The following is a 24,735-nucleotide window of genomic DNA, read 5'->3' as shown; positions in this document are numbered from 1 at the left end:
CGCCCGCCGCAGGACCCCGCCGGCGCGCCCCGGGCTGCCCGCCGCGAATGCCTGAGCCAACGCCGCCGCGCCGCCTGCAGGGGGCGACGCCGGACGCGTTGCCATGGGAGCGACGTGGCCTCCGCCCCCGGGAGCGGGGCGGTCCTGGCGGGGCGATGAGGCCACGCCCCCTCCGCCCTCAGGGCGCTCGCGGCCCCTTCGCCTTCACGGCGGCCCGGGCGGGGCCGGGTGTACGGGCGTAACCTTCACCGTCGTGGGCACACAGAGCGTCCCTGGGTTTTGTGTAAAAATAGAGCCTTTGCACACAATTACTGCCCAAGTTTACCGGCGCTGCTTCTCTTCTCTGGAGCTTTGATGCTTCCGGGTGTCCGCCGAGTCACGGCGCGGGGCTGCGCCGCGCTCCCCGGGCGCGCCGGGATGGTTTGGGTGGTGGTAACGAGGAGTTTTGCTGGTGCTGAAGAGGTTTTAGAGAGTGCTTGAAGGGGGTTAGTGGTGCTAGCAGGGTTTTACGGGTGCTGGGATGGATTTGGGGGTGGCAAAGCACAACTAAAAAGGGTTTTGGGGGTGCTGAGGAGGTTTGAGGGGATTGGGGATGCTAGGATGATATGTGGTACACTAGGAGGAATTTTAGTGGGGCTTAAGAGGTTTTAGAGGGTGCATAAAGGGATTTGGGGGTGCTAATAGAGCTTTAGGGGGTGCTAGGAGGGGTCTGAGAGAGCTAAAATGGATTTTGGGGGTGCTGAGGAGGTTTGAGGCAGGTTGGGAGTGCTGGGATGGTTTATGGTATACTAGAAGGGGTTTTAGTGACACTAAGGTTTTAGAGGGCTCTGGGAGGGATTTGGGGGTGTTAATGGGGTTTTATGCCATTACCCCCAACCATGTGCCCAGCAGCACATGGTTGGTACTGGGGAACACCTCAAGAAAACAGCGTAAAAGGACCAGAGGGAAGAGCAGGAAGCTGTGTCAGAGAGGTTTAGGCTGGATATTAGAAAACAGTTCTTCACCCAGACGGTGGTCAGGCTCCCCCAGTGCAGTGGTCATGGTCCCAAGCCTGCCAGAGTTCCAGAAGCTTTTGGGCAACGTTTTCAGACACATGGTGGGATTCTTGGGGTGTCCTGTGCAGGGACAGGAGTTGGGCTCGATGATCCTTGTGGGTCCCATCCAACCTAGGATATTCCGTGACTCTGTGATTCTCTCAGAAGCTGTGCGTGCATCTCACTCTTTAGGCTGGAGAGAAAATCTCCTGGATCCTGGATATAAAGCTGGGGGGGGAAAAGATAGAAAAGTATCTGCTTCATAAATCACAAACGTGCTCCTTAATTCTGATACAAGTAAGCCATCAAAAGACCATAGCAGAAAAAGGTCATTAGGAAAATGTTGCCTGTAAATCTGAAGAAGAACAAATAGTAACACCATGGAGCACATCCTACGTTATCCTGCAGAATTTGGGATCTTGGAGCTCAGTTTGCTCTGTTTGCTCACCTGAGCAACTGCACAGTTGCAGCTGGCATGTGATCTCTCTGTGCTCTCTTCATGTTCCAGGTTAATTTCTCCTGCTCAAACACACAAAAACTGGGAGCATACAGTTCCCAGCAGAACTAAACAGACTGGTACCCCCTGGGGAATAATGACTGCAGGATTTGAGGCCTGGAAGCAAGCTCTCAGTGACTTATTCTAACCTTGGATACTCAGAATTTTCTTAACACTCTCCAACACTGGCAGAAAACATTATTCCATCCTAAATCTGCAAAAGGCAGAACTGGGTCATTTTTCCTCCTGTAAGTAACATGTGCTGAGACTGACAAAACAGACTATAACCCCAGCAGCCTATAGAATTCCCTGTTTCAAGATGTTAGTGATATCCCCATGTCTGTCAGAACAACTCAGCATGCAGAGCACCACGAGTGTATTTATAACATTTCACATACGCTGCTGAAATAGTCTAACACACAAATGTGCACTACAACACCCAGAAACATGGTGAATTATAGCAAATATTTATTTGTCAATGGGTGTAGAGTAATATTTATGTATTTAGAAGACAAAGCCATAATAAACAGTATAATTTCCTGAATTGGATTTGGAATATTACTGGAGCTACAGCTCATGAAAATTGGAATGGGACTTAAAATGCTTCCAGTGGGCCAAGTCCCGTTTCCATACCTCATCCAAAAGCCCCACTGTACCCACTAAACCAGTGCTACCTCTTCAGAAACACATCCTGTACATCTGCTGCACTACAAATAATACTTTTTTTCAGTGAGAAACACAACCACTGCGTTCCAATGACACCACAAAGCCCCTCATTTCAGTTCTGCTCCATTCTGGGAGCAGGGAATGGTGTGGTGCACAGTCAGCTGCACACACGGCTGCAAAGAGATTTATTTGCAAGTTTCCAGAAAGCGTTGTAGTTCTGGTTTCCTTTTTCATTTAAGGCTGCCTTCACTGGGGAGAACACTGAAAAAGAAAGCTGAGCGAGAAGGAGTGCATTCATTGGCAGTAGCTCAGCAGGGACAAGCAGGATCCCTGAGGGAGCTGGGTGTGCTGCTGCGGAAGGGGGAACAAAGCAGGGAGAGAGGCGGTCACGCCCTGCTGAAATCAATGCAGGTATGAAACAAAGGATGGAGCGGCACAGAGGTGCTGTGGTCATGTTCTGGCAGGAACAATGCAGGTAAAGGGAACTAAGCCAAGGGAATGACCCAAACCATGACCCAACTTTGTGTCAATAACCCCCATATGTGCTCGTGACTAAAATCAAACTCCACCTAAATGGGAAACTATGTCAGCCACAAATTCACCTTCTCCCCTCCCTCATTAAAAACAATATAAATACGGCTGCAGTGGGGAGGGAGGTCAGAGGAGACTTTATCTCTGTATCCTGGCACTGTCAGAGGGCTGTACCTATCTGCTCCCCACAGGGGCCGCTACTGGGTAAGACTCCATCCCTCGGCTATACCGGGTGCTTGCTTGGGAAATTCGGAAAGCCGGCCTGTGTTGTGTTTGTACTCTTAGTGCTACATTGGCATCTCCCAGCTGAACGTGCTTGTGGCTGGCTGTATTGTTCATATTTCATGTGTTCACACATACTTCTGCACACAGGCTACCCACCACCAGCACAGAACTACAGAGTGGTCTGGGCTGGAAGGAATTCCAAAGGTCATCTCGTTCCAGTGCCACACCGGCCCTGCATGTCTGCTGCTGAACTGGCCACGGCTCAGAAGCTAACCCCAGCTGTCCCAGCCCCTCCGGTATCCAAGGAGCAGCTGGAATGCCAGGGGGTGATTTTCTGCTAAATTTAATATAACAGATATACTGATTTTACTCTTAACATGACACTTTCATTACAAGTTTTAACTGTGAGTTTACAAAACAGTTCCCACAGTTTGCTTTGGGGATCACAGTGACATTATTAACTAGCATTTATATCAATGAATCAGGATTTGATATGAAACTATTTTCATGTGGCATTAGATACCTAAGAGTTTATCAGTTTTATCACAGGAGATTCTGCTAGAAAATCACCTGAAATGAGAAAGCAAGTTACCATTTAATAAAGTGAAAGGATATCACATAGGTACAATGTTTCAATTGCATTTTCTCACTGCTTTAACAGGTTACACTGACAAAGGTATGTGGGGGTGAAAAAACAGAACATTGTTGAACAGCCCTTACTGGGCAGACTGAGGAGATAAAAAACCCCAACACCTCCACATAAAGTAAAACCTCCACTTTTTTTTTTTTTTTTTTCCCCAGGAGCCACTAAAAACATTCCACACATTACAGGATTAGCCAACTCTGCTAACACAAATTCCCAGGTACCAGGAGGAATTCTTCATCCCCCACACGTTATTTCCTCCGTTCCAACGCTTCTGTTTCACGGGTCAGTTTCTGACTGAAGAACTGCAAGGCAGGAAAGAAGCGTGAGGAAGAGCAGGCAACTGAAACGCGGACGGAGAAGAGTTAGAGTAAGTTTTACACTGGACAAAGCAGAGGCACCGCCGAAACCCTCGCACCTGGGAGTTGGCCGGGCAGGAGGCCACACTCCGGTCTCCCCGATTCCCCCCGCAGCAGCAGCAGCGGCTCCGGGGCCGGGACACCCGAACCCTCCCCGCGCCCCTCCGGCCCCGGCCCCGGAGCCGGCCCGGCCCCAGGGCGCGCAGGCAGCGCGGCGGGCAGTCCCGGGAGGCGGGGCGGGGGCCTGCGAGCAGAGGCGGCGGACCGCCGTGAGGACTGCGGGCAGCGCCGCCCCTTCCTGCTGGCAACATGGCCCTGCAGGGGGCGCTGCGCCGCGCGGCCGCGGCCTGGGGGGGGCGGTGAGTGCGGGCCGGGGGCGCCGGAGCGGGACACGGATAGAGATAGGGATCGGGACCGGGATAAGGACATGGTCTGGTACAGGGACCGGCACCGGACCGGCATAGGGATCGGCACTGGCAATGAGACTCGCAATGGGATAAGGATCGGGATACGGATAGAGATAGGGATCGGGACAGGGACTGGGATCAGGATCGGGACAGGGACCGGGACCGGGACGGGGACAAGGAGAGGGATGGGGACTGGGATCGGGACAGGGACCGGGACAAGGCCTGGGTCCGGAGCAGGGAGCGGGAGAGCGGCGGGGTTCGGGATCAGGATGAGAACAGGGATCGCAGCGGGGCGGCGTGGCGCGGCCCCCGGCAGGGCAGGAGCGCGGGGCTGCTGCCGCAGCGGGCGGTGCCGCGGGTATCACACGGGTGTGGCACGGGCGGTGTACCGGGTGTCACACGGGTGTGGCACGGGCGGTGTACCGGGTGTCACACGTGTATCGCACGGGCGGTGTACCGGGAGTCACACGTGTATCGCACGGGCGGTGTACCGGGAGTCACACGTGTATCGCACGGGCGGTGTACCGGGTGTCACACGGGTGTGGCACGGGCGGTGTACCGGGAGTCACACGTGTATCGCACGGGCGGTGTACCGGGTGTCACACGGGTGTGGCACGGGCGGTGTACCGGGTGTCACACGTGTGTGGCACGGGCGGTGTACCGGGTGTCACACGGGTGTGGCACGGGCGGTGTACCGGGTGTCACACGTGTATCGCACGGGCGGTGTACCGGGTGTCACACGGGTGTGGCACGGGCGGTGTACCGGGTGTCACACGGGTGTCACACGGGCGGTGTACCGGGTGTCACACGTGTATCGCACGGGCGCGTGTGGCTGTCCCCGGCGGCACGGAGCGCTTCCCGAGTCACGGCACCGCCGCGCTGTCCCGCAGCCGCCCCGTCCCGCTGCTCCCCTTCCTGCGGGCACCTGAGAGCCTGGGTGGCTGCGGGTGCTGCGGCTCAAGTGAACTGGCATGGAGAAGTCAGTTCAATATCGAAACGAAACAGGGCAATGTGGCGTTCCGCTGAAAGCTCGAGTACCTGACTGTCGTTTCTTTTTAGTTCTAGAATGGGGAACAGCCAGCCCGCTTCTGTGGGATTGTCTAATGATGCTGCTGTGAATCAAATACAGGTTAACATTATTTATGTGGCTTTTACTGATTTTCAGCATTTATAAAAACCAGTTACTTAAACATTTTCTTATTTATACAAAGAAATATTGTAAATAGCTCTGCCTGTTGAACCTGGTACTATGTTTATTATGGTTATCAAGTCAAGCTGGCAGTTTTGTTTATCCACAGCCCTGGAACCTGATCCTCCTAGGCTGCACCCAGTCTTATGTTTTTTCAGACCTCTACTCAAATTCGGTGCTGCTGTTGACATTGGGGATAGAACCTTGTAAAATTACTGATATCAAGTAAATTGTTTTTTTTATAAATGTATTGATACTAAATGATAGCCTGAAATCCCCTTGAGTTTACAGTAGAGTGATAAGGGTATGTCTTCAACCCACTGTTTTTGGTCACTGTGCTCATCACTGGAACATCCCAAGTACCTTACAGACAGGGAAAACTGTCCTAAACAATCCAGGGAGATGCAGCAGGTTGGGCAGACTGCAGAGCAGAGTTGTACCACACACTGCACCATCCTTGTGCTCAGTGTGGAGCCAGGTGCAGGTCAAACCTGCCTTCAGAGGTGCTAGCAGAGATTTTCCTGTGTTTGTTACTCTAACAGCAGGATTTTAACTTGTGTGTTAGTTTTCATGACTGTTAATATTGTTCAAGGTGCACTGGCTTGAAGCTCGCTGACTTTTAACTTTCTTTTGAGCACACAGGACATTATTTCACACAACTGTGTGGTGATTTTCTCTAAAACTACATGCCCATACTGCAAAATGGCAAAAAACCTGTTTGAGGGTTTGAATGTGAATTACACAGCTGTGGAACTGGACGTGAATACAAATGGAAGGCAGTTCCAAGACATTCTGGAACAGATGACTGGTGGCAGAACAGTGAGTATATTCATTCTCTTACACATAAGAAGTAACAACTTGGGCTACACCCATCCCTCTTGGGTTAGATCCATAGCAAGTCCTTAATTTTTTTGTGATAGTTAAATTTAGGATACAAGCTCCTTAATTAGATGCTGCAGGAGGGTTCTGTCTCTTCTTCTAGAACCCCTCTGGCTATCCCTCAGTTATCTTTTCCATACTGCCACTGAAATAACTGAAGTATCAAAGCCATTTTTCATTTGTGTATTTAAACCATTGTGTTTAACACTTGTATTTTATTTTATATAGTCTCACTTGACCCAATTATTGGAATTTATTATAATCACCTACACAAGGACTTCATCCCACTGTGGAGGGGCACACAAAGTTTCCCATGTCTGTAAATACTATGGAGAAGTGTGGCTTGTACACTAATATTATACACACATCTAGAAGAACATAGTAATTGTGTGTACTGGGGTCCACATGGGCTTGCTTGAATGTTTACCTTTTTTCCAAGAAGTAACTAATGCAACTTTTGTTTTCTTGATAGGTCCCAAGAGTGTTTATCAATGGGACTTGTGTTGGAGGTGCAACAGATGCTCAAAAGCTTCATGAGGAAGGCAAACTGCTTCCTTTAGTTCATCAGTGCCAAATGAAAGCAAATTACTGAGCAACCATCTCTAGCTTAGCTTCGTCTTCCTTTGTATGAACAGAATTTCAGATGAATTCAGAAGATCACAGACACATGCACTCGACAACCTCAAGCCATGGCTTTCTGAATCACAGATCACTCTGACAGACTTTACGGACTTGGCAAATTACTTGGTGTCCTTGCCTCAGCTTTCCCACAACCCAGATGGTCATTAGCAAGCATTATGTAACTCTTGGGGCTCCTAGTGAGACAGTGATGTCATTTCATGGTGATTCCATCCTGCTCCAGGGAAGTCCAGACTCTGCAAAAAGAATCCTGTGGGCTTTGCTTTCTAGCTTTGTCTCAATAAATTGGCAGTTTAATTTAATGGTTTCTTTAAATAAAATTCTTCTCTGTCAAACTGAAATGAAGGAAGTGTGAAGCAAACCCATTTCGTAGTGATATTGGTGTGTGCATGTCTGCCTCTCTTGTATTCCAGCACCTGGTCACCCAGCTCCCAAATCGTGTGTCCAATGGAACAGAAAAGGGAATAAAGATTCTGGCAGCTTTAGAGAGGGATAGCTTTCATCTTTACTCTGCACTGTGAGGTACCAGTCTGTACTGTCACTCAGGAATGTCCTTCCAGGGGCCAGGCAGCTCGGGCACTCAGCTGCAGCTACACTACAACCAATCCAACAAGAGCATCAAACATAAGATCAAGGGAAGTGGGTCTAATATGCATAGAGTTTATTTAGTACTTAAATTCTACAGTCAGAATGCAGTTTACTAGCCATTTTAACTTTCAGTTAAATGTCTAAAAGAAATGACTAAAATTCCATAGTTTCAGTACAATGTACATCCAAAGCCAGACCAGGCAATGCCAAGACTCTTAGTTATTTCAAAGAAGTTCATATGCAAGTAGAAAATTATATCCCATTCTTCAGTTAAAGGGACCATTACACAACTAAAGGTGCACACATTAGAATAAAAACATTAGTCAATGAATTTTTTATTCACTTTTTGTGAATTAAGACTCCTGTTATTTCCATTGCTTTCAGCACTCAATGTACCTAAACTCCTTTTTCCCCCTCAAGGGAAGAAAGCATCAATCTTTAATTCCAGCCAACTACAAGGACTACAAGAGTATCATTTAAACTTGACAGCTTCACTTTTGTGATGCAGGTTGGAACTAAGTTTAAACTGCATCATTTGTAGAAAGTCTTTAGTATACAGTTGCCTGCATTGTGCATCTTTAATGTGTAATCAGCTAATTAAACACACTGACCTTGTTTCATTTTAATTATTGCAGCTTACTGTATGGTGCTAGGACACAGTCATCAAGGTAAACACACAAATGTGCACCTCTCTCTGAATTTACACTTAAAAAAGCAATTTATTTTGCACATACAGTCAAAAGAATACCAAGTATTCTTTTTCTCTGCGTAGAATTCTGCAGCCAGTGATGTTATTTTCAGAAGCTTAACAATAATTTTGTCCCCAAAGCTGATAAACCCATCACATAAAAATAACAATAGTATGCAAAGGAATTTTTCAGAGACCTTTTCATTTTGTTCAGGGGCTTGGTTTTTTAACCAGTAGTCTAAAATAACCCTTTGAGTTCCAAGTTCTGGAAATCCCAGGGCACTGTCACTTAAGGCAAATTCTCTTGCAGCTGTTGAAACAAGCTGTGTGCCTGCAGATCCAAGTGAGTGCCCCTTCATTAAATAAGATTTAGCTTAAGGCACCCAAAGGGTTAATTATGCTTCTTTTTAACAGTATTAAGGCTCCCCATCCAAACAGTTTTTCATTAATTGTGTATAATTCCATAGAAAGTAGCAGCAAGACAGTGCCTTTGTTACTGGATGGCACAAAGCCATGTTATGTTTAAGTCAATTAAACATGATATGGCAGTTCAAGTGTGGTTCTACTCTAGCAAAAAAAACCCCCAAATTAAAAAACTCAATAATAGTAATTAAAGATTTCCTTCCCCCCCCCCCCCCCCCAGCATTGTCTCTGGGACAAAACTGTTTATCTTAAATTATGCTTGCCGTGGGATCTGAATATTAACATGTATCCACTAAAAGATCTGGATACCTGCTCATCCAGCTTAAATCCCATGCTTCTAAGAAGCACAAGAAGCTGGAAACAAACACTGAGTTATTTAATGAAGCACACAGAGCTGTGAATGTGCCCATGTGTTGCTTTTTAAATACAGAATTATTTTTAAAGAGTAGAACTGCACTTTCACAGGAGAATGAATAAACATTTGTAACTACTTGTGCTTAACTCTTAAGCTGGTAACATTAGGAAAACAGCTATTTATACTTATTTGTTAATGAAGCATTTTTAAAAGTTCTCAACATACCACATACATATGCAAATATATATATATTTAAACTTAAATTCAGAATGCAGAAATACCTAAAGAAACCACACTTTACAGTATCAAAATCATAAATCCAGATATGTAAGCACACATATTTAAAGACACCATACCTTCTGCTGAAATTAGCTCATCTTTTGTGATTTCCCTCAGAGCAGCACATCCATAAAACACTGTCCTGGACAGTGTTTTACCTTTCCCCCAGAACTCTTGCTCAGCCATTTGTACACTCTGCTGTGTCATGGGAAGATGAAATCTCTACCATTCCAGCAAGAAAGTAATGGGAATAGCTGCTTACAGCATATCTGTGCACTGCAAACCACTGCAGACAGCAAAACAAACCTAGAAACTGGTGGAACTTCAGAGAAACTAAAGAAAAGGATTAAAAGCAGAAGCAAGACAAATGATTCTTTACTTCTACAGCCTATTCTTTGAAGGCTTTCTCTAGTCAATACTACAAAGAAGCTGTTTATCCAGAATATTAAATGTTTTCCTAATTTTGCATGACAGCAGTTTGATACTGTTTAACAGAATGAAAAGTTTCAAATCACTGAACTAATTCTAGAAATAAGCTTTACACTTGAAAAGCCAGTTTGAAAAGCCAGTTTTAAGAGGCTACTTTTTTCAAATAAAGCCATTCATGGGCAGATGTTGGATTTTTGTAAATAAATATAGTATACTTTTGTCACTGATTTTTACACAGTGCTTTGCCAAAAATCTGACAGATACAGAAAATTAGATTTTTGGTATGAGATTTATATAATTAAAGAAAAAAAAATGTTCATTATTTAAAAAGTTAAGATAAATACTATACCATCAGTCCTGATGCAGGGAGCTAAGTGAGCACACTCAGTGATAGCAAGAAGGCAGAAGAACAGAGGCAAAAAAACAAACAAACAAAAAAAAGGAATGGATGAGAGCTTGTGAAAAAAGATTCAAGTATAGGCCTGAGGTGACAAGATGGAAAAGGAGAAAAATCCCCAACACTAACAGAGAAAAGGGTAAAGCAAAAGAAGAAGAAACAAAAAAGAAATGGAACCAAAACTAAAGCTTCTGTTATGGTGGCTGTGAGCTTGGGACAGGGTTAAGCAGCATTTGCAATGCAGACAAATATTTCATAGTGTTTCTACAGACAGAGCCATTATTAAAATACAGTTCCCAAACTGCTGGTGTATTTTTAAGCCAAGAATATGTACTTTGTTGAATAGCCTTTTAAAGCCATACCCATTTATGGGCACCAGTTATCAACAGCAATGTAAAAGAACATAAACCCCCTTAAGATTTATTGTTTAACAGTGGTTTTAAGCAGCAAGGTATTTTAGTGCCAGTTATTAGCAGCCCTCACACAGTGGGCATTTAGACTGGCCCTGCTGACCTCAGAGCTACACCTACCTTTAGATTTCTCTTTTTTGAAACACAGAGGACTGAATTCTACAAGCACCTCAAACTCTCCTACTCCTTGCTCCAGGTCTAAAATTCCTGACATGAAATTCTATTTCTTGGCAAAATTATTATTGTCATTACTGAATTTATTACACAATGCTGATGTGCTCACTGCATTATTTTTAAAAACTCGAGAGCCTCCTGCCCTCTCTACATTGTCGATTGTGTCTCCCCCATGAAGAAACCTGACCTTTGATGGTCATTCCTTACAGAAGAATGTTTCACCTCTTCTGTGCTTCCAGCCACGACATGCTTTTCTTCTTTCTTAAAGCTAAAGTGCCTTAACATTAGGACCTTAGACAGAAAAGTCTAATGCTCCAGAACTGTCAAGCGGGTCACAGTGAAATGGCAGTCAAACTGAAACCAGTTAACTCTGTTAGGTATCAGGAAACCTGCATTTGCCTGGTCTACAGTTGCACTCTGCATTTAGACTTATTTTTATTCAGTATTTTGAATAAAACTAACTAGCTTTAAACTTCTCCCTGCTCAATGTTTACTGATAAACTGCAGTGCACAATTATAGCCCCTTTTCTGCTTTTCCAGTCAGTGTTCCTCCAATGCAAAGACCACTATTAATTTGAAAGTCTCCTTTTTGGTGAAAGGGTAGGTAGTTTATTGTACACTGAACTAAAGCTTAATCTTAGCAACTTTATCTTAGCTCACATTTTTTATTATTTTTGAAGCATTACAGTAATTATTGCCTCTTTACATGTCTAGATAGTGTTTTGGAAATTATCAGTTTAATATCTAAAGACTAGAAACAGGACAAATGCATGTTATGGCAAATGAGTCATGCTGTCCCCTAAAATTCAGTGTATGGGCAGATAAAAACGATCCAGTCTATGGACAAGGAATATGCAGCATCATTCTTCTATGCCCCTTATTGGAAGAGAATGACAAAACCAGAAAGAAACCCCCAGAAAGGTCCACATACTATAAAATTTCAGCTGTCAGCATTTACTTCAGTTTCCCCTCTCTGTGCAAATCTTGAAGGAGGAGCAGATGACAACATGGTCTCATCAGTGCTGGTTTTACATCACACGAACCACTGAGAACATCCTATTTCTAACAAGGTCTTTAGCCCAGAGATACCATAAATGTTTAGGAGCACATTCTGTACCCCAGCAGGGATGACCACCTTTCATCACTGGTCACAGCTATCCAGTGTCAACAGATACAGGGAGCTACAAATTCTACTAGTCCTACTGGAAAGTTCATCTTCACTTCCACACTCTAGTTCAAGGAATTGCATTTTAAACTGGACTGCTTCCAACGATGCAACACCACTATAACCATTCATTCCATCTGTTAGTAACTACTCTAATTTTTATTTGCAATAAGTTTACTTGAAAGTTACTTGAAACACCTGTTGTAAGTTTTCATTTTATATTTAGTCCAAAATATTTCCTATTACTTCACAAATACTACTCCAAATAAGAAAAAGTACTTGCAAAAGATGCTCATCTATCAGTTATTTTCGACATCTCTAGCTTAGAAGGAAACACCTAATCAGATGTTTGACTATTGTGTCATTTAAAACACATTACTACCAAACCCAACCCCCAAACATCAGTGCATTTACTTGAAATAATTATTAACATGTATTGAGCAAATGAGTTTACTCCCCATATTCATGGTGTTTTGCTTAGACCCTAAAAATGATGCACAATTTTTCAAGAGAAATGGCTGATTATCTTTTTCCAAACTCAAAAGTGCTACGTCTCAGCCTTCGTAGGAACACTTGGTTTGCTCTAGAAGTCACCTGAGGAGCTGGTGGCAGTCCTGTGTCCTCCAAGCATTCTGTCAGAGCAGTGATTAATTCAGGAGTGATACATTCATGTTGGCTGAAAGGCAACACTCTACCCAGCAGTTTTTTAAACCCTGCTTTAATGTCAGGAAAGGCTTCCCTCACTGCATTGATCATGCATTAAGGGAGAGCGTAAGTAGCAGAATACCTTCAGTAACATGTAACATCCTATTTTAGCACCAAAAGAGATATCCCTGCTACAGAATGCAAGCTTTGAATTTATAATCGATAGGAATGAGGCATAATGAAAAGTGTTACAAGTACCAAAAGTATAGTAGGAACTTCCATTTTACATTTAAAAGCTCGGGTTTTAGGCAGAAAAATATGGTCTTACATGTCATTCACCACTATGGGTAAACGTGGCATTTTTATAAATCATAATTATTTTCAAATTAACTTCAAATTCACTGTTTAAAACAGCCAGCTTTAGCATAAAAGAGGCTGACATACATATGTTTTAGAGAAAGTCGTAAAAGCATCACTAAAAAACCTTTCTAATCTTTTAAGAATGATCTACTAAAGAGATCTTTTAACTTCCCCCCTATACACACATATATAAAACACAGAATTAAATACATGTACACACAAATTGCTATCAATTTCTGTTCCAAAGTGGTAGAATACTCACTGGCTTTCTCCTTGTCACACTCTTACTATCAGACTAAAAATAAAGAATGAAGAATCCAGTTTCAATCACTTCCTAAACAAGATTTTGTGAACATGAAGGAGGCAACTGTACAGTTCATAAAAGTTTTTAAGAATTGGTCACTATAAACTGGAGGTAGTTTTGAAATATGTTAGCTTGAATTAATTTATGAAATCAGAAGTAACACTAATCTACAAAAAGATTTTAAAAAATGAAATACTCTCCTGTTAGGAAGATTGTTTCTGAGTCACGGAATACATTCTTCTGAAAAAAGAAAAAAAAAAAATAGCTTTTTCTTTCTGGTTGTTCCCACTCAGCTTCGGTGAGCAGGCCAAGACACATGTACTTGTTGGTCTTGCTCACTGAAAGTGTGCTGATGCTTCTTGAAGTTGTGACAAGGACTGAATGTGACATCCCAGTCATTTCCAAGGCCTTTTTCTACTAAAAACAGTTTTTAGAACTTCCTGTAAAGCATTTGAATTCTAAACTAGTGCTTTTGAAACTGTATTGTGCAGAAACTGCCCCTCAATTTATCTAAAGAGATATTTCCTCCTGAAAATCCAGATGATAATCCAGAGAGAAAAAGATTAGCATGAGCTCTTGCACTTTCAGTTTTATCAGTATAAAATGTCCCTGGGTAACTTTTACACTGTATCACAGTCACATGGTCTCAACACACACCAGAAAAAACTTCTTTTGTAGCTTTTAACTGTAACCACAGAAACCACTGAACATTAGTAACACTTAAAATACAAAGATTTTAAAAAGCCCAAAGAAAATTCCCTCTCAATGAAGTTGCTGTTAAATTGCCATTATTAAAAATACTAAGCCCATTTGTTTCCAGCCCCATTTTAGAAGTAACTCATGAATTTATACTTGCAAATAAGCACTCCACAGCAACGGGGGAAATTAAAAATCTCTCCATATTTATAATCTACTATAAATGAAATTAAATTATATACTATGTAACCCTGTAACCACTTTTAGCAAACTTCTGTTATTTTAAATTGTGTGCAACAGGAAAAATAAAAAAAGAGATTCCTCATCTGCTTTTCTTGTTTTCCCTTCACAAAAAGGTAACAAAGAATCACAAAATCATGATGGTTGGAAAAGAGCTTTTAAGATCAAGTCCAACCATCAACCCAACACTGCCAGGTCCACCGCTGAGCCATGTCCCTAAGCACCACATCAATGCGGTTTTGGAACACTTCCAGGGATGATGATTCCACCACTTCCCTGGGCAGCCTGTTCCAATGCTTGGCTGCAAAAAGGATTTGAGGTTCAGCCTCACCAGTGCCCAGTACAGGGGGAACAATCCCTGCCCTGGTCCTGCTGCCACACTATTCCTGATCCAGGCCAGGATGCCCTTGGCCTTCTTGCCCACCTGGGCACAGCTGGCTCTTGCTCGCCCACTCTTGACCAGCACCTCCAGGTCCTTTTCCACTGGGCAGCTTCCCAGCCTCTCTGCCCCAGCCTGGAGCACTGCATGGGGTGGTTGTGACCCAAAGGCAGGACCCAGCACTTGGCCTTGTTGAGCCTCATACACTTGGCCTTGGCTCATGGATCCAGCCTGTCCAGATCCCTCTGCAGAGCCTTCCTGCCCTCCAGCAGATCAACTCTTTGGCTCAACCTGGTGTCACCTGCAAACTGACTGAGGGTGCCCTCGATCCCCTTGTCCAGATCAGCCATAAAGATACTGAACAGGACTGGCCCCAACAGTGAGCACCAGGGAGCACCACTGATGACTGGCCAGCAGCAGGATGTGACTCAGTGCCACACTCTGGGCCCAGCCATTCAGCCAGGTTTTTAGCCAGCAAACAGTGCACCTGTCCAAGCCACGGGCTCCTAGCTTCTTCAGGGGAATGCTGTGAGCAAGTGTCCAAGGACTTGCTGAAATCCATGGTGTAGACCACATCCACAGCCTTTCCCTCATCCACTAGGGAGGTCACCATTCACAGAAGATCAGGTTGGTCAGGCAGAACCTGCCTTTCATAAACCCATGCTGGATGGGCCTGATCCCTGGCTGTCCTGCATGTGCTGTGTGATCAAGATCATCTGTTCCATAACCTTCCCTGGCACCAAGGTCAGGCTGACAGGCCTGTGGTTTTCTGGGTCCTCCTTCCAGCCCTTCTGCTCAATGGGTGTCACACTGGCCAACCTCCACTCATCTTGAGACCTCCCTGGTTAGCCAGGATTGATGATAAGTGGTGGAGAGTGGCTTGGGTGGATTCCATCCGGCGCTACAGTCCTGTGAGCATTTAAGTGGAGCAGTAGATCACTGTTTCCTCCTCAATTACAGGGACTTCATTTTGCTCCTTGTCTCTCTCTTCCCAAGGACAACTGGTCTGACTATTAAAGACTGAGACAAAGACGGCATCAAGTACTCAGCCTTTTTCTCATCCTTTGTGGCAATGCTTCCCCTCACATGCAATAAAGGATGAAGATTCTCTCCTTGGCCCTCCTTTTGTTGATGATGGATTTGTAAAAATACGTTTTGTTATTTACTACGGCAGTGGCCAAATTAATTTCTAGCTGGGGTTTCACTTTTCTAAGCTTCCTGCGTAACCTAGCAACATCCTTGTAGTCCTCAAGAGTAGCCTGCCCCTTCTTCCAAAGGTCTTTTCTCCCTGAGTTCCAGTGACATCTCCCCATTCAATCAGGCCAGTCTTCTTCCCCACTGGCTCATCTTTCAGCACATGGGGACAGCCTGTTCCTGCATCTCTAACATCCTTTCATGATTGTTTGCCAGGCATTCTCTCAACCTGTAAGGCCCAAGTCTGGCCTCTGGGGCTCCTCAGCTTCCTCAATGACTTCAAGGTGGTGCTCAGGGCTCTGGAGGTGATCCATCTGCTTCCTGGCACCACCGGTCTCTCTGCTGCTGCTGAAGTCCTGGGGGACAAGAAGTGGCCATCCTGCAGTCCAACCCCAGCTCCTGTGGCTGATGAAGGCAGCATGTCCTCGGCAGGTGCTGGGCCTGCTGCTGAAGCAAGGGTACCTGCCGCACAACAACTCCAAAGTTCACGAGGAGTTGGACAACATCATGGCCCTCTTCATGTACCCTGCTGAACAGCTGGATGTGGCCAAGCTGGTGTCCGGGCTGACTCCAGCACTGGTGGAGAGCAAGAGCAGGGTCCAGCATGGTGACATGAAATGTTTGCTGTAGTGGTGTCTTCCTTGAGCCCAGGCAAAGCCACCCTTCTCTTCAAGCCAGGAGATGCTGTGGAACTTGAGGACAACAGGGATGGGGTGATCCATGTGGTGCAGGGCAGGCTTGCCAGGAAGACTTGGGTGAAGCTTGGGGACCAAGGGTTTGTAAAGTACACTGTGCTCCTGCCATCATCCCATCGTAACAGGGGGTCCTGTTTGCTCCCTGGGACAGACCCAGACTGGCTGTTGCTGGCCCGCAGGACTCAGAGCACAGTCACTGTGGATATCACACAAGGGATGATGCTCTGTGAAGCTCCAGCTCACGCAGAGCCCAGGCCAGTCAGGGAATTAAGTCCAACAAGAGTTTTGAGTGCGTATATAGGAAAAAACCAACTGCCTTGGGAAAATGAGCATGGTGGAGACAAGGAGGGTGGCTGAAGACTGGCGATGCCTTTGTGAAGGGCATGGAGCTGGGCTGCCAGCTGTGCTGCAGGACTCTGAAGGGCGATGTGACTGCACTGCCAGCCATCACCAGGAGTGTCCAAATGCGCAGGGTGTTTCTGCACAGCGCCGAGGTGACAGTGGTGACATGTGGCTGCCACCTCCAATGGCAGGGGGATCACTGGCTACTGACAGTTAGTTTGACACTAGAGATACAAGCGCTGAGTTTCTCTGAATCTGTTAGATTTGCATGGGACTGAAGTTCTGTTCATCCTTACAAACACCTTAGTGAGAAGCTCTAGTCAGAGATGCTTGATGTGCCACCACCTCCCGTAACATTCTGATATGTATACAATATGCAATATGCTAATAAAGTATATTTGGCTGGGAGTTGCCAGGGTGAAGTCTGTTGCCAGCAATGGACCCACTGGGAAGAGCAGATGCCTAAAAAACTTAAATCAAATCCAAAGTGAAGTTTCGAATGACATCCAAAGCTCCTGTATCAAAGCCGCAGATATCCAACATGCCTCTGTCATCCGGGTCCGCCATCGTAAAACCGTGGGAGGTCATTCCACAAACAATCAGCTTAGCAGGAATACCCATTTTCTAGAGGAAGGACAGCAAAAAATATCAGAAAATACATATAGAGTGAAACATGTGCACATATGCAGTAACTTAAACAGGCCAGAGGGCCAAATCTCGCTTGCATAAGCCGCTGTCTGAAGAGCTGTACTGACAGAAACGAGGAATGCCAGAACAGAAATGCAGGATGCCTGTCAACACTGGGATGGCAGCTAACCTCAGCTAAGAAAACCAAATTAAAGACTTTTGGTATTCATTTCAGCTGGGTGGAAAGTATGTAAAGATTAAAGTCCATACACCCATGCCTGACAAATGCATTTTTGGTAGTTTAAAAAATAGTTTCTTTAAAGCACAAAGGATTGTTTGCTGAATAACTAAGAGTTTCCAATAGCAATGTGCTTGGAGAAGGTATTTTTCTTTGTTCTATTTAAAAGTATGCAGCTGTACAGCTTGGAGCAGTCCCTTTAAAAGACAATGGGCTTTCCTCATAAGATACTGTCATATCATCCTAGTGACACTTGTCTTCATTACTTCATTGAAACTTTTTGATATCTACTGCAAACATCAAAGTTAAATTTAGCTCTGAGAGTCAAACTTCAGTCTGTAAAAACTATAAAAACGTATTCCATCAATTATATATAGGATGCAGAAATTCATACAGTCCCTGAGTAACAAAGTTTCATGGACATTGCAGCACACCGAGCAGGGGAGGCTAATTACAAATCCTTTCAGCAATTCTCTGGTTTTAAATATGCACAATTAGTGCAATATGTGTACTAATTCTGCCTAACGGCAGAATTGAGCAGTTTTAAACAATATATAATTATTTACTGAAGAAGGCTACAAAAAAGTCCAATCTCTAAAAGATTTTTAGAGCTGGTACTTATTCTGTACAGTATTTACTAATCATAAACAGTCAGAAGCATGTTTACCTCTCTGTACTCTCTAAGGGCCATTGCAGGAGGAGTATTCCCAGTAAAGGTCTCGTTATCAGTAAATACAATGAAGACATCAGCAGCTGTCTGAGTTTTTTGAGCCCATATCATTGGAAGGGAACAGTCAGTGGTACCCACTGGAATCTTAAAGAGACAAAAATAAATATACATGGAACATATTAATACAGAAATTAACAAACCATGGAAAAATTACTTTTGATGTAAGCTTCACGTTCTACCATGTGTTACTACATGAAGACTTTTTTTGTTAAACTTGGTCATTTTATCTTAGTTTGTCCAGGGTTTTTTTTTGTTTGAGTTTTTTAAATATTCTTTTCAAGCTAACTCATGTGACCTAGCACTGCCATTCTAAATTGCAATGTTTAATATCCAGCAAATGAAATAATGACATTTGCTGGGCTTTCTCTAAATCAAATGCACCAAAAAAAAAAAAAAAAAATCCAATCTTTTACTAGAGAGATACAGATTAAACAAGGTAGTAGAATTGATTACAAAGAAAATACAGTGTAACTGCTGAGACTTTTTTTTTTTACATACTTCATACATTTTCACTAAAACTTGAGGTAAGCTCATGTCAGCTGTCACTGGACAAGGGACCATTTCATGTGAAAAGGCAACAATGTGGGAATCCTTCTCAGTCCGTGCTACAACCTGAGAAAGAGGGAGACAAAAATAATTCAGTTATATTCCTCCGAATTTTTAATGTCTAAACTGAGCCATTCCCTACCAAACACACAGCATGACAAATGCTTTCGTATTTAAGTCACCATGGCTCCTCATAAACACTAATGGTGCACTCTACACTTGAAAAATTCTGTAATATTACTGCAAATAAACACTGCAAAAAGAGCTGAACGACTGCTCTAATTACTGTAACTAAAGATACTTCTATTTTTCTTTCCTCCTCTCTGACATAAACCTTGAGCATTTCTAAATACCAACAAAAGCTCAACTCCTCTGCAATACAAGAATACAACCCAAGAAGTTTTAGAATACTAAACTGAGGGGAAAGTGATTGTGAATAAAGGCCACATCGATAACTCAAACAGACACAAGAATTATCCCAATATTTCTTCATCTAGCCTGTATTATTCTGTGAACGCTTCTGAAAAAATTAAAATGTGTGTATGCACTTTTTACATACAGTAAGCCATTTTATTATGACTAAGGTAAGTGAAAAAGCTGCCCTGACCACTCTGATTTACCACAGAAACCAACTTCTTCAAACTGATCTTTCCAAATGTGGTTGCCAGTAGCTTTCAGCAATGAGACACAAGGTCACTGTGCCCAAAAAATGTTATATGTAAGTTTCCCCTTGATGCCTAACCAGCTGTAGAGCACGTTTGTATCAAAAAAGCAATGCAATCTGAAAACAGTTATAAATAAGAAGTTGAAAGCCTCACCATACACATTACTGCTGCAACTGTGCTGGCATTGAGCACACTGCCCAAAACCTTTTGTGTCATTGATGCACTGACATCAACTGCAATTACAAAGCGTTTTCCTGTTGGCTCAACTGTCTGAAAGAATAAAAGACAAAAATGTAACAGGTACACATCATTTATATATTAATTTCTTCTTCTGCTTTCAGTCCTGAAGTGGGCATTTTTTACTCTTTCTGGGTAATGTCAGGACAGTGCTGTTGCCAAAGTTTCAGAATTGTTACCCAGCACAGGAACCGTTCCTGGTAAGTTTTCAGAAAACACCGAACTCTTAAAAAGCTTAACAAATAGGAGAACTATTATTACCTTGAAAGCTTTGTAAAATGAGGCATCCAAAGCTCCTAAAATGTCTTCATCAGGACGCCACCAAAGCTTCCCTCTGCTTCCATGTCCAGCTTTATAGGTTTCTAATGCAACCAAAATATGGAATGGATGTATTCTACCCTACAGGTAGAAATCAAAAATATGGATATGAAAATTTAACCTCCTTAAAAAAAAAGTAACAAACTAAATGTGAAAGTAAGTTCCTACTACAAAAAAATCTCTGGTTTAGTATATGGTTACTTTAAATTTGTTAAATCTGAAGAGTTCATGCAGTCTTTACACAGCTGTTGGATGAACTGATACTTGTGGGTTACTGACAACGGACCTCATTCCCTCTCAAGAATCCTCCAGTTAACACCAAATGTGATGCCATCACCAGAATTCTGGTAAAATTTTGCAGCTCTATGATTGTCCAGTGCTGTTTTCCATCACAGGCTTCCAGTAAGAGAAAGTCCCTGCCCAACTGAAGAGAAAGGAGCTGAGCACGGAAAAGAACCAACTTAAAACTAGTTTTATACCAGATACAGTAACACTGGACAAGAAATTATTTTTGGAACATAGCATTCATTTTTCTCATTCTATAGAACACTCCAAACAATTTTTTTTTCTTTCCATATATGAACTTAACTTACAGAACTTTATCAACATTTTGTTATCTTTATCTTAAAGTGGAGTTTGCAGTCCTTAACCACTGCCAGCAGCAAAACTCAGAAAATCTGAATGCCTGTTGTCTATCTTCCATCAAGGTATTGCACCATGATCTTTGCTCTCCCTTCTCCATGCCTCCAGTATGATTAAGGAAGAAACCAGAGAAAGGGAATTGCAGTAGGATGGGGAAAAAAGGACTTCTGTTGTTGTGCTCAATTCAGCTCTGGTGCTGAAGAATTTAAGTGCCCTGATTTTCATCTTCCCAACTCACAAAACTGCTCGTCAAGACACTTGTCCTCTCTACTTTTGACTAAATCCCTAAAATTTTTATTCTCTCTCTGGGGAATTCTCTTTTCCCTCTTACTTTCCCAGCATTCTGATGGACAGTAAAGCAATCAAAAAAGAGGAAAGTCTCCTTGCCCATCTTGTTTTTCCCCTCAGCTGCTATGCTATTTTCTTAACTCACTTAAAAATTACAAGACTCAGAAGAAATTGATGAACCCAACAAGCAAAGCTTGCCACAGCCCTCATTTAAGAAAAGATCCAATAGCTGCCAATACACTTAATTTATCAGAAAGTTTCAGAAAGCAGGTGGGGAATCAAATGAAAAATTATAAACAGAAGTTTTAAAATAATGTTGCAGGCATTAAACTGCAGTTTTTAAAAAGAATAAACTAAAAATTAAAAACAAAACTCCACAAAGGCTGGCACTGATTAAAAAGAAGTTCTTACCTTTTTTAGCAGTTTCTCATTTCTCAGTTTTTCACATACTATTGCCACTTCTGAACCTCGTGGTTCAAGCACTGAATTTGCTGTCAGCTTTCCTAAATTTCTCAACAATACAGAAACAGGCATCTCCTTGAGCAATGCCTTCCAAACCTATGATGAAAGAAAGAGAAGGGAAACACAGAAAGATGAGATTCTCAAACTGCAAGACCTGGCATCTATACATCGAATAAATGTATTTTTAAATAAATGTACAAATTATATTAAGATCTTAATTATTTAACTATTTGGGTAAACAACTTGAAAAATAGCATAAGGGCTACTTTTTAAAGAAATCTAGACTCAAGACTCTGAACAGCATCACTCTATGGAGAATTCAAAGGTAAGGAAGTTTACCTACCTCTTTAGATTTCAGATGGTTTGTCAGGAGATGCTCTCTAACTAGACCATACTCCTCTATCAAGTGAATGACTTCCAGTTCATCTTTTGTGCGTTTTACTTTCTCCACAGCCTCCAGATACTTCAAGAGCTTTTCAGTCTCAGCAGAAACTGCTTTCTCTTTATAAGCTTCTTGGACATCTTTCCATCCCTTGGTAATATATTTAGTGACTATAGCAATTCCTGATGAAAAAGAAAACCATTTCTCAAGTAGGATTACCATCTGTACACTGGCATTTATCATTCTAGCATGCAAATGAATTTGCAGGTTTCATTCTCAGACCTGCCAAACACCTGTTGAAAAGGTCAGCCACACACAATTTAGAGCAGTACTTTTAATTACTGTATTAATCTCCTTAGCATTAAGGAGCTTTATGTATTTCCTACATTGCCCAGAGAAGCTGTGGATACCCCATCCCTGGAAGTGTTCAAGGCCAGGCTGGATGGAGCTCTGAGCAGCCTGGTCTAGTGGAAGGTGTCCCTGCCCATGGTAGGGGGGTTGGAAATGGATCATGTTTATGGTCCCTCCCAACCCAAACCATTCTATTATTCTATGATTTGAAGCCAACAGATCTTCCCACATAATGAAAAAGTGTTATTTCATAATTTGTAAGCAAATAGGAACAAAATGAGGGAATTGGGTTATTTTATCTTCTCTTGGCATATGGAAGAAAAGAAGGAACAAATTCTGTTTACCTTGAAGATAAACAGGTCTATTTCTGATATGAACACCCACATTTTTAAGATGCAATTTACAGGATATCCTCACTAAGAATTCACCTACAATGGTACTTGGGTTTCCAAAATACTTCCACAGTAAATATAAAAGGTTTAAAACACAGTATTTTCAGGTAAATAAAAATTTATTACCTTCACTGGCAGGTTTTAGGTGGGACAACCTCAGAAGATCTTTATGAGACCAACCACTTCTTTGCTTATATTTTGTAACTGCTAAAGCAAGAGCCATGCCATTCTTTCCATTGTACCAATCTGCAACAGCTTTCCTCAGAGCACGGCCCCACATGCCACATTTCATGCCCTCCTTCAGATCTTTTTTAAACTGGATGAAAGTAAAGAGATGGGTTGGTATGCAACACACCTCGGGGACAGCTTTAAACGCCGCTTGTTTTGTTTTGGCATCAGAACACTGCGAGCAAACTGCGAGGGCAAAGAGCAGGGGCTCCTGTCTTGCTGCTCTGCCCTCTTGACTAAATGCTTTTATTTCTTCAACAACTTCGCAGCCTCTGCCCTCTTCAATCAGCCTTAGCAAAGCTTCGGCGTTTTCAAAGCCCAGCTTCTGCTCCTTGACGTGGTAAGCGCCGCCCTCGGAGCCGAAGCACAGGAAGTGCTGCAGCCGGGCGCTGTCGGTGAGGGGCCAGCCGGCACCGCTGGCACAGCCGGGCTCCGGCGCCGCGCCCGGCACCTGCGCTCGGCTCTCCTCCGCCTCCATCCCTTAGACTTCCAGGGGTCTGCTGCAAGAATAACACATTCTATTAACAACTACTGTTGACTGCTCGTTTGGCAAAGTAAATACATCTTGTCTATAATCTTAAGTCCTCTTTCATAAATTTAATCAGAGCGTACTCCAAGTGTGCGATAATCCTGTCATTTAGAGGAAAAGTAACAGAAATCTCTCTGAGTTATGATAACGACAAAAATCAACTCAGAAACTACTTAACCCCCAGTAAGTGGCAGACAAAAACCATCTGGTGTTATAGCCTTTTGCCACTAATATATTACATCACTTTCTCACATAAATTTTTATAGTGCACACTAAATGGCTCAAAATTCAGATCTTGCCCTGCTCTATTTTGCTGAAGAATCGCTAATACCGACCAACTGAAGAAAAACAAGGCTAAAATGAAGAACTAAGATACTGAGAAACTGTTTAGTCGGAAGACTCTGTGAGAGTTTATGTATGGTGGGTTTCAGTGAGGCCTAGACAACAGCTTTTTAACAACTGAGTAGCTCAAGAACAAATTATCTTTGCCTCGGGCTCAAAGAGTCTGCTGCTCCAAGTGAGATCCAAGAAAACACAGATTCTGTACTGCTTTACATTCGAAGTTAAGAAGCAAAAATCAGCACAAAAAATCACAATCATTCAGGTCTTTCTATTTACTGCAAGAGAGTTCAGCTGTAGTATTTGTAACACAACACCACTGCTCTTACTCGGAGAACATCCAGCACAGTAAAATTCAAGCCATGACATTTAAAATAAAGCAAAAGTAGGTGAAATGAAATCAGCAGGGTAAGGGTAAGGAAGTTCCTCATCATCACTACCTCCAAAACATTAATAGCACAACAATAAATTTAGTTTACTCAGTTCTCACCAAACAATAAAAATACACTAAATAGCACCAAGAGCTCCTACGGAAAACCAAAAAGGCAGCACCAATAATCCACTCCCTCAAACTCCATATAAATCTTAAAATACAGGGACTAAAGTCTGAGCACACACAAATTACATTTCAAAGAAATCCACTAAACAATTTTCAAGTATTGCAGATATCTACTTTTGACTCTTTTCTTGTTCAGAAGACAAATAAAAGTCTTTTTGCTCCATTTACCAGGATAAGCTAGCAAAATAAATGTCACTAATTTAGACAGAGGGGTTTTTCCCCTCAGTTTAGGTAAGCAACACTTTGATTTACAAACAACTTCCCTACTTCTTTGACAGAGAATTTTTCCCTTTTTCTGCAAGTGATCAGAAATGCACCTTTTCTCTGCTTTCCATATCTGCATTGATCTGCATCCAGAATTAAACAACAAT

At 43.0% G+C, this 24,735-nt stretch overlaps 2 protein-coding genes across 3 annotated transcripts; one reads left to right on the top strand and one right to left on the bottom strand.

The window, feature by feature from the left end:
* The first annotated feature begins 4,220 nt into the window (after positions 1-4,220).
* GLRX2 (glutaredoxin 2) lies at positions 4,221-7,403 on the top strand. The gene is made up of 4 exons (XM_082286897.1): positions 4,221-4,313; positions 5,421-5,490; positions 6,193-6,369; positions 6,902-7,403. The coding sequence occupies exons 1-4, from the start codon at positions 4,264-4,266 to the stop codon at positions 7,019-7,021; spliced, it is 417 nt and encodes a 138-aa protein (XP_082143023.1). The 5' UTR covers positions 4,221-4,263; the 3' UTR covers positions 7,022-7,403.
* Positions 7,404-7,758: 355 nt separating this feature from the next.
* Positions 7,759-23,426, bottom strand: RO60 (Ro60, Y RNA binding protein). Of its 2 annotated transcripts, none has more exons than XM_082287201.1 (8): positions 22,836-23,426; positions 21,928-22,148; positions 21,534-21,680; positions 20,136-20,273; positions 19,791-19,907; positions 18,925-19,038; positions 18,364-18,510; positions 7,759-17,455 (listed from the first exon to the last, which is right to left on the bottom strand). In XM_082287201.1, exons 1-8 carry the CDS (start codon positions 23,413-23,415, stop codon positions 17,303-17,305), a joined length of 1,617 nt encoding a protein of 538 aa, XP_082143327.1. In that variant the 5' UTR covers positions 23,416-23,426; the 3' UTR covers positions 7,759-17,302. The 2 variants fall into 2 exon arrangements, 1 of the variants encoding a protein (XP_082143327.1); XR_014226654.1 differs by having other exon boundaries at positions 17,357-17,455; positions 18,932-19,038.
* Between the last annotated feature and the right edge of the window lie 1,309 nt (positions 23,427-24,735).

This window comes from Coloeus monedula (genome assembly GCF_965178545.1).
Source record: "Coloeus monedula genome assembly, chromosome: 9".
Lineage (NCBI taxonomy): Eukaryota > Metazoa > Chordata > Aves > Passeriformes > Corvidae > Coloeus > Coloeus monedula.
This window is presented reverse-complemented; position numbering and strand designations above follow the sequence as displayed.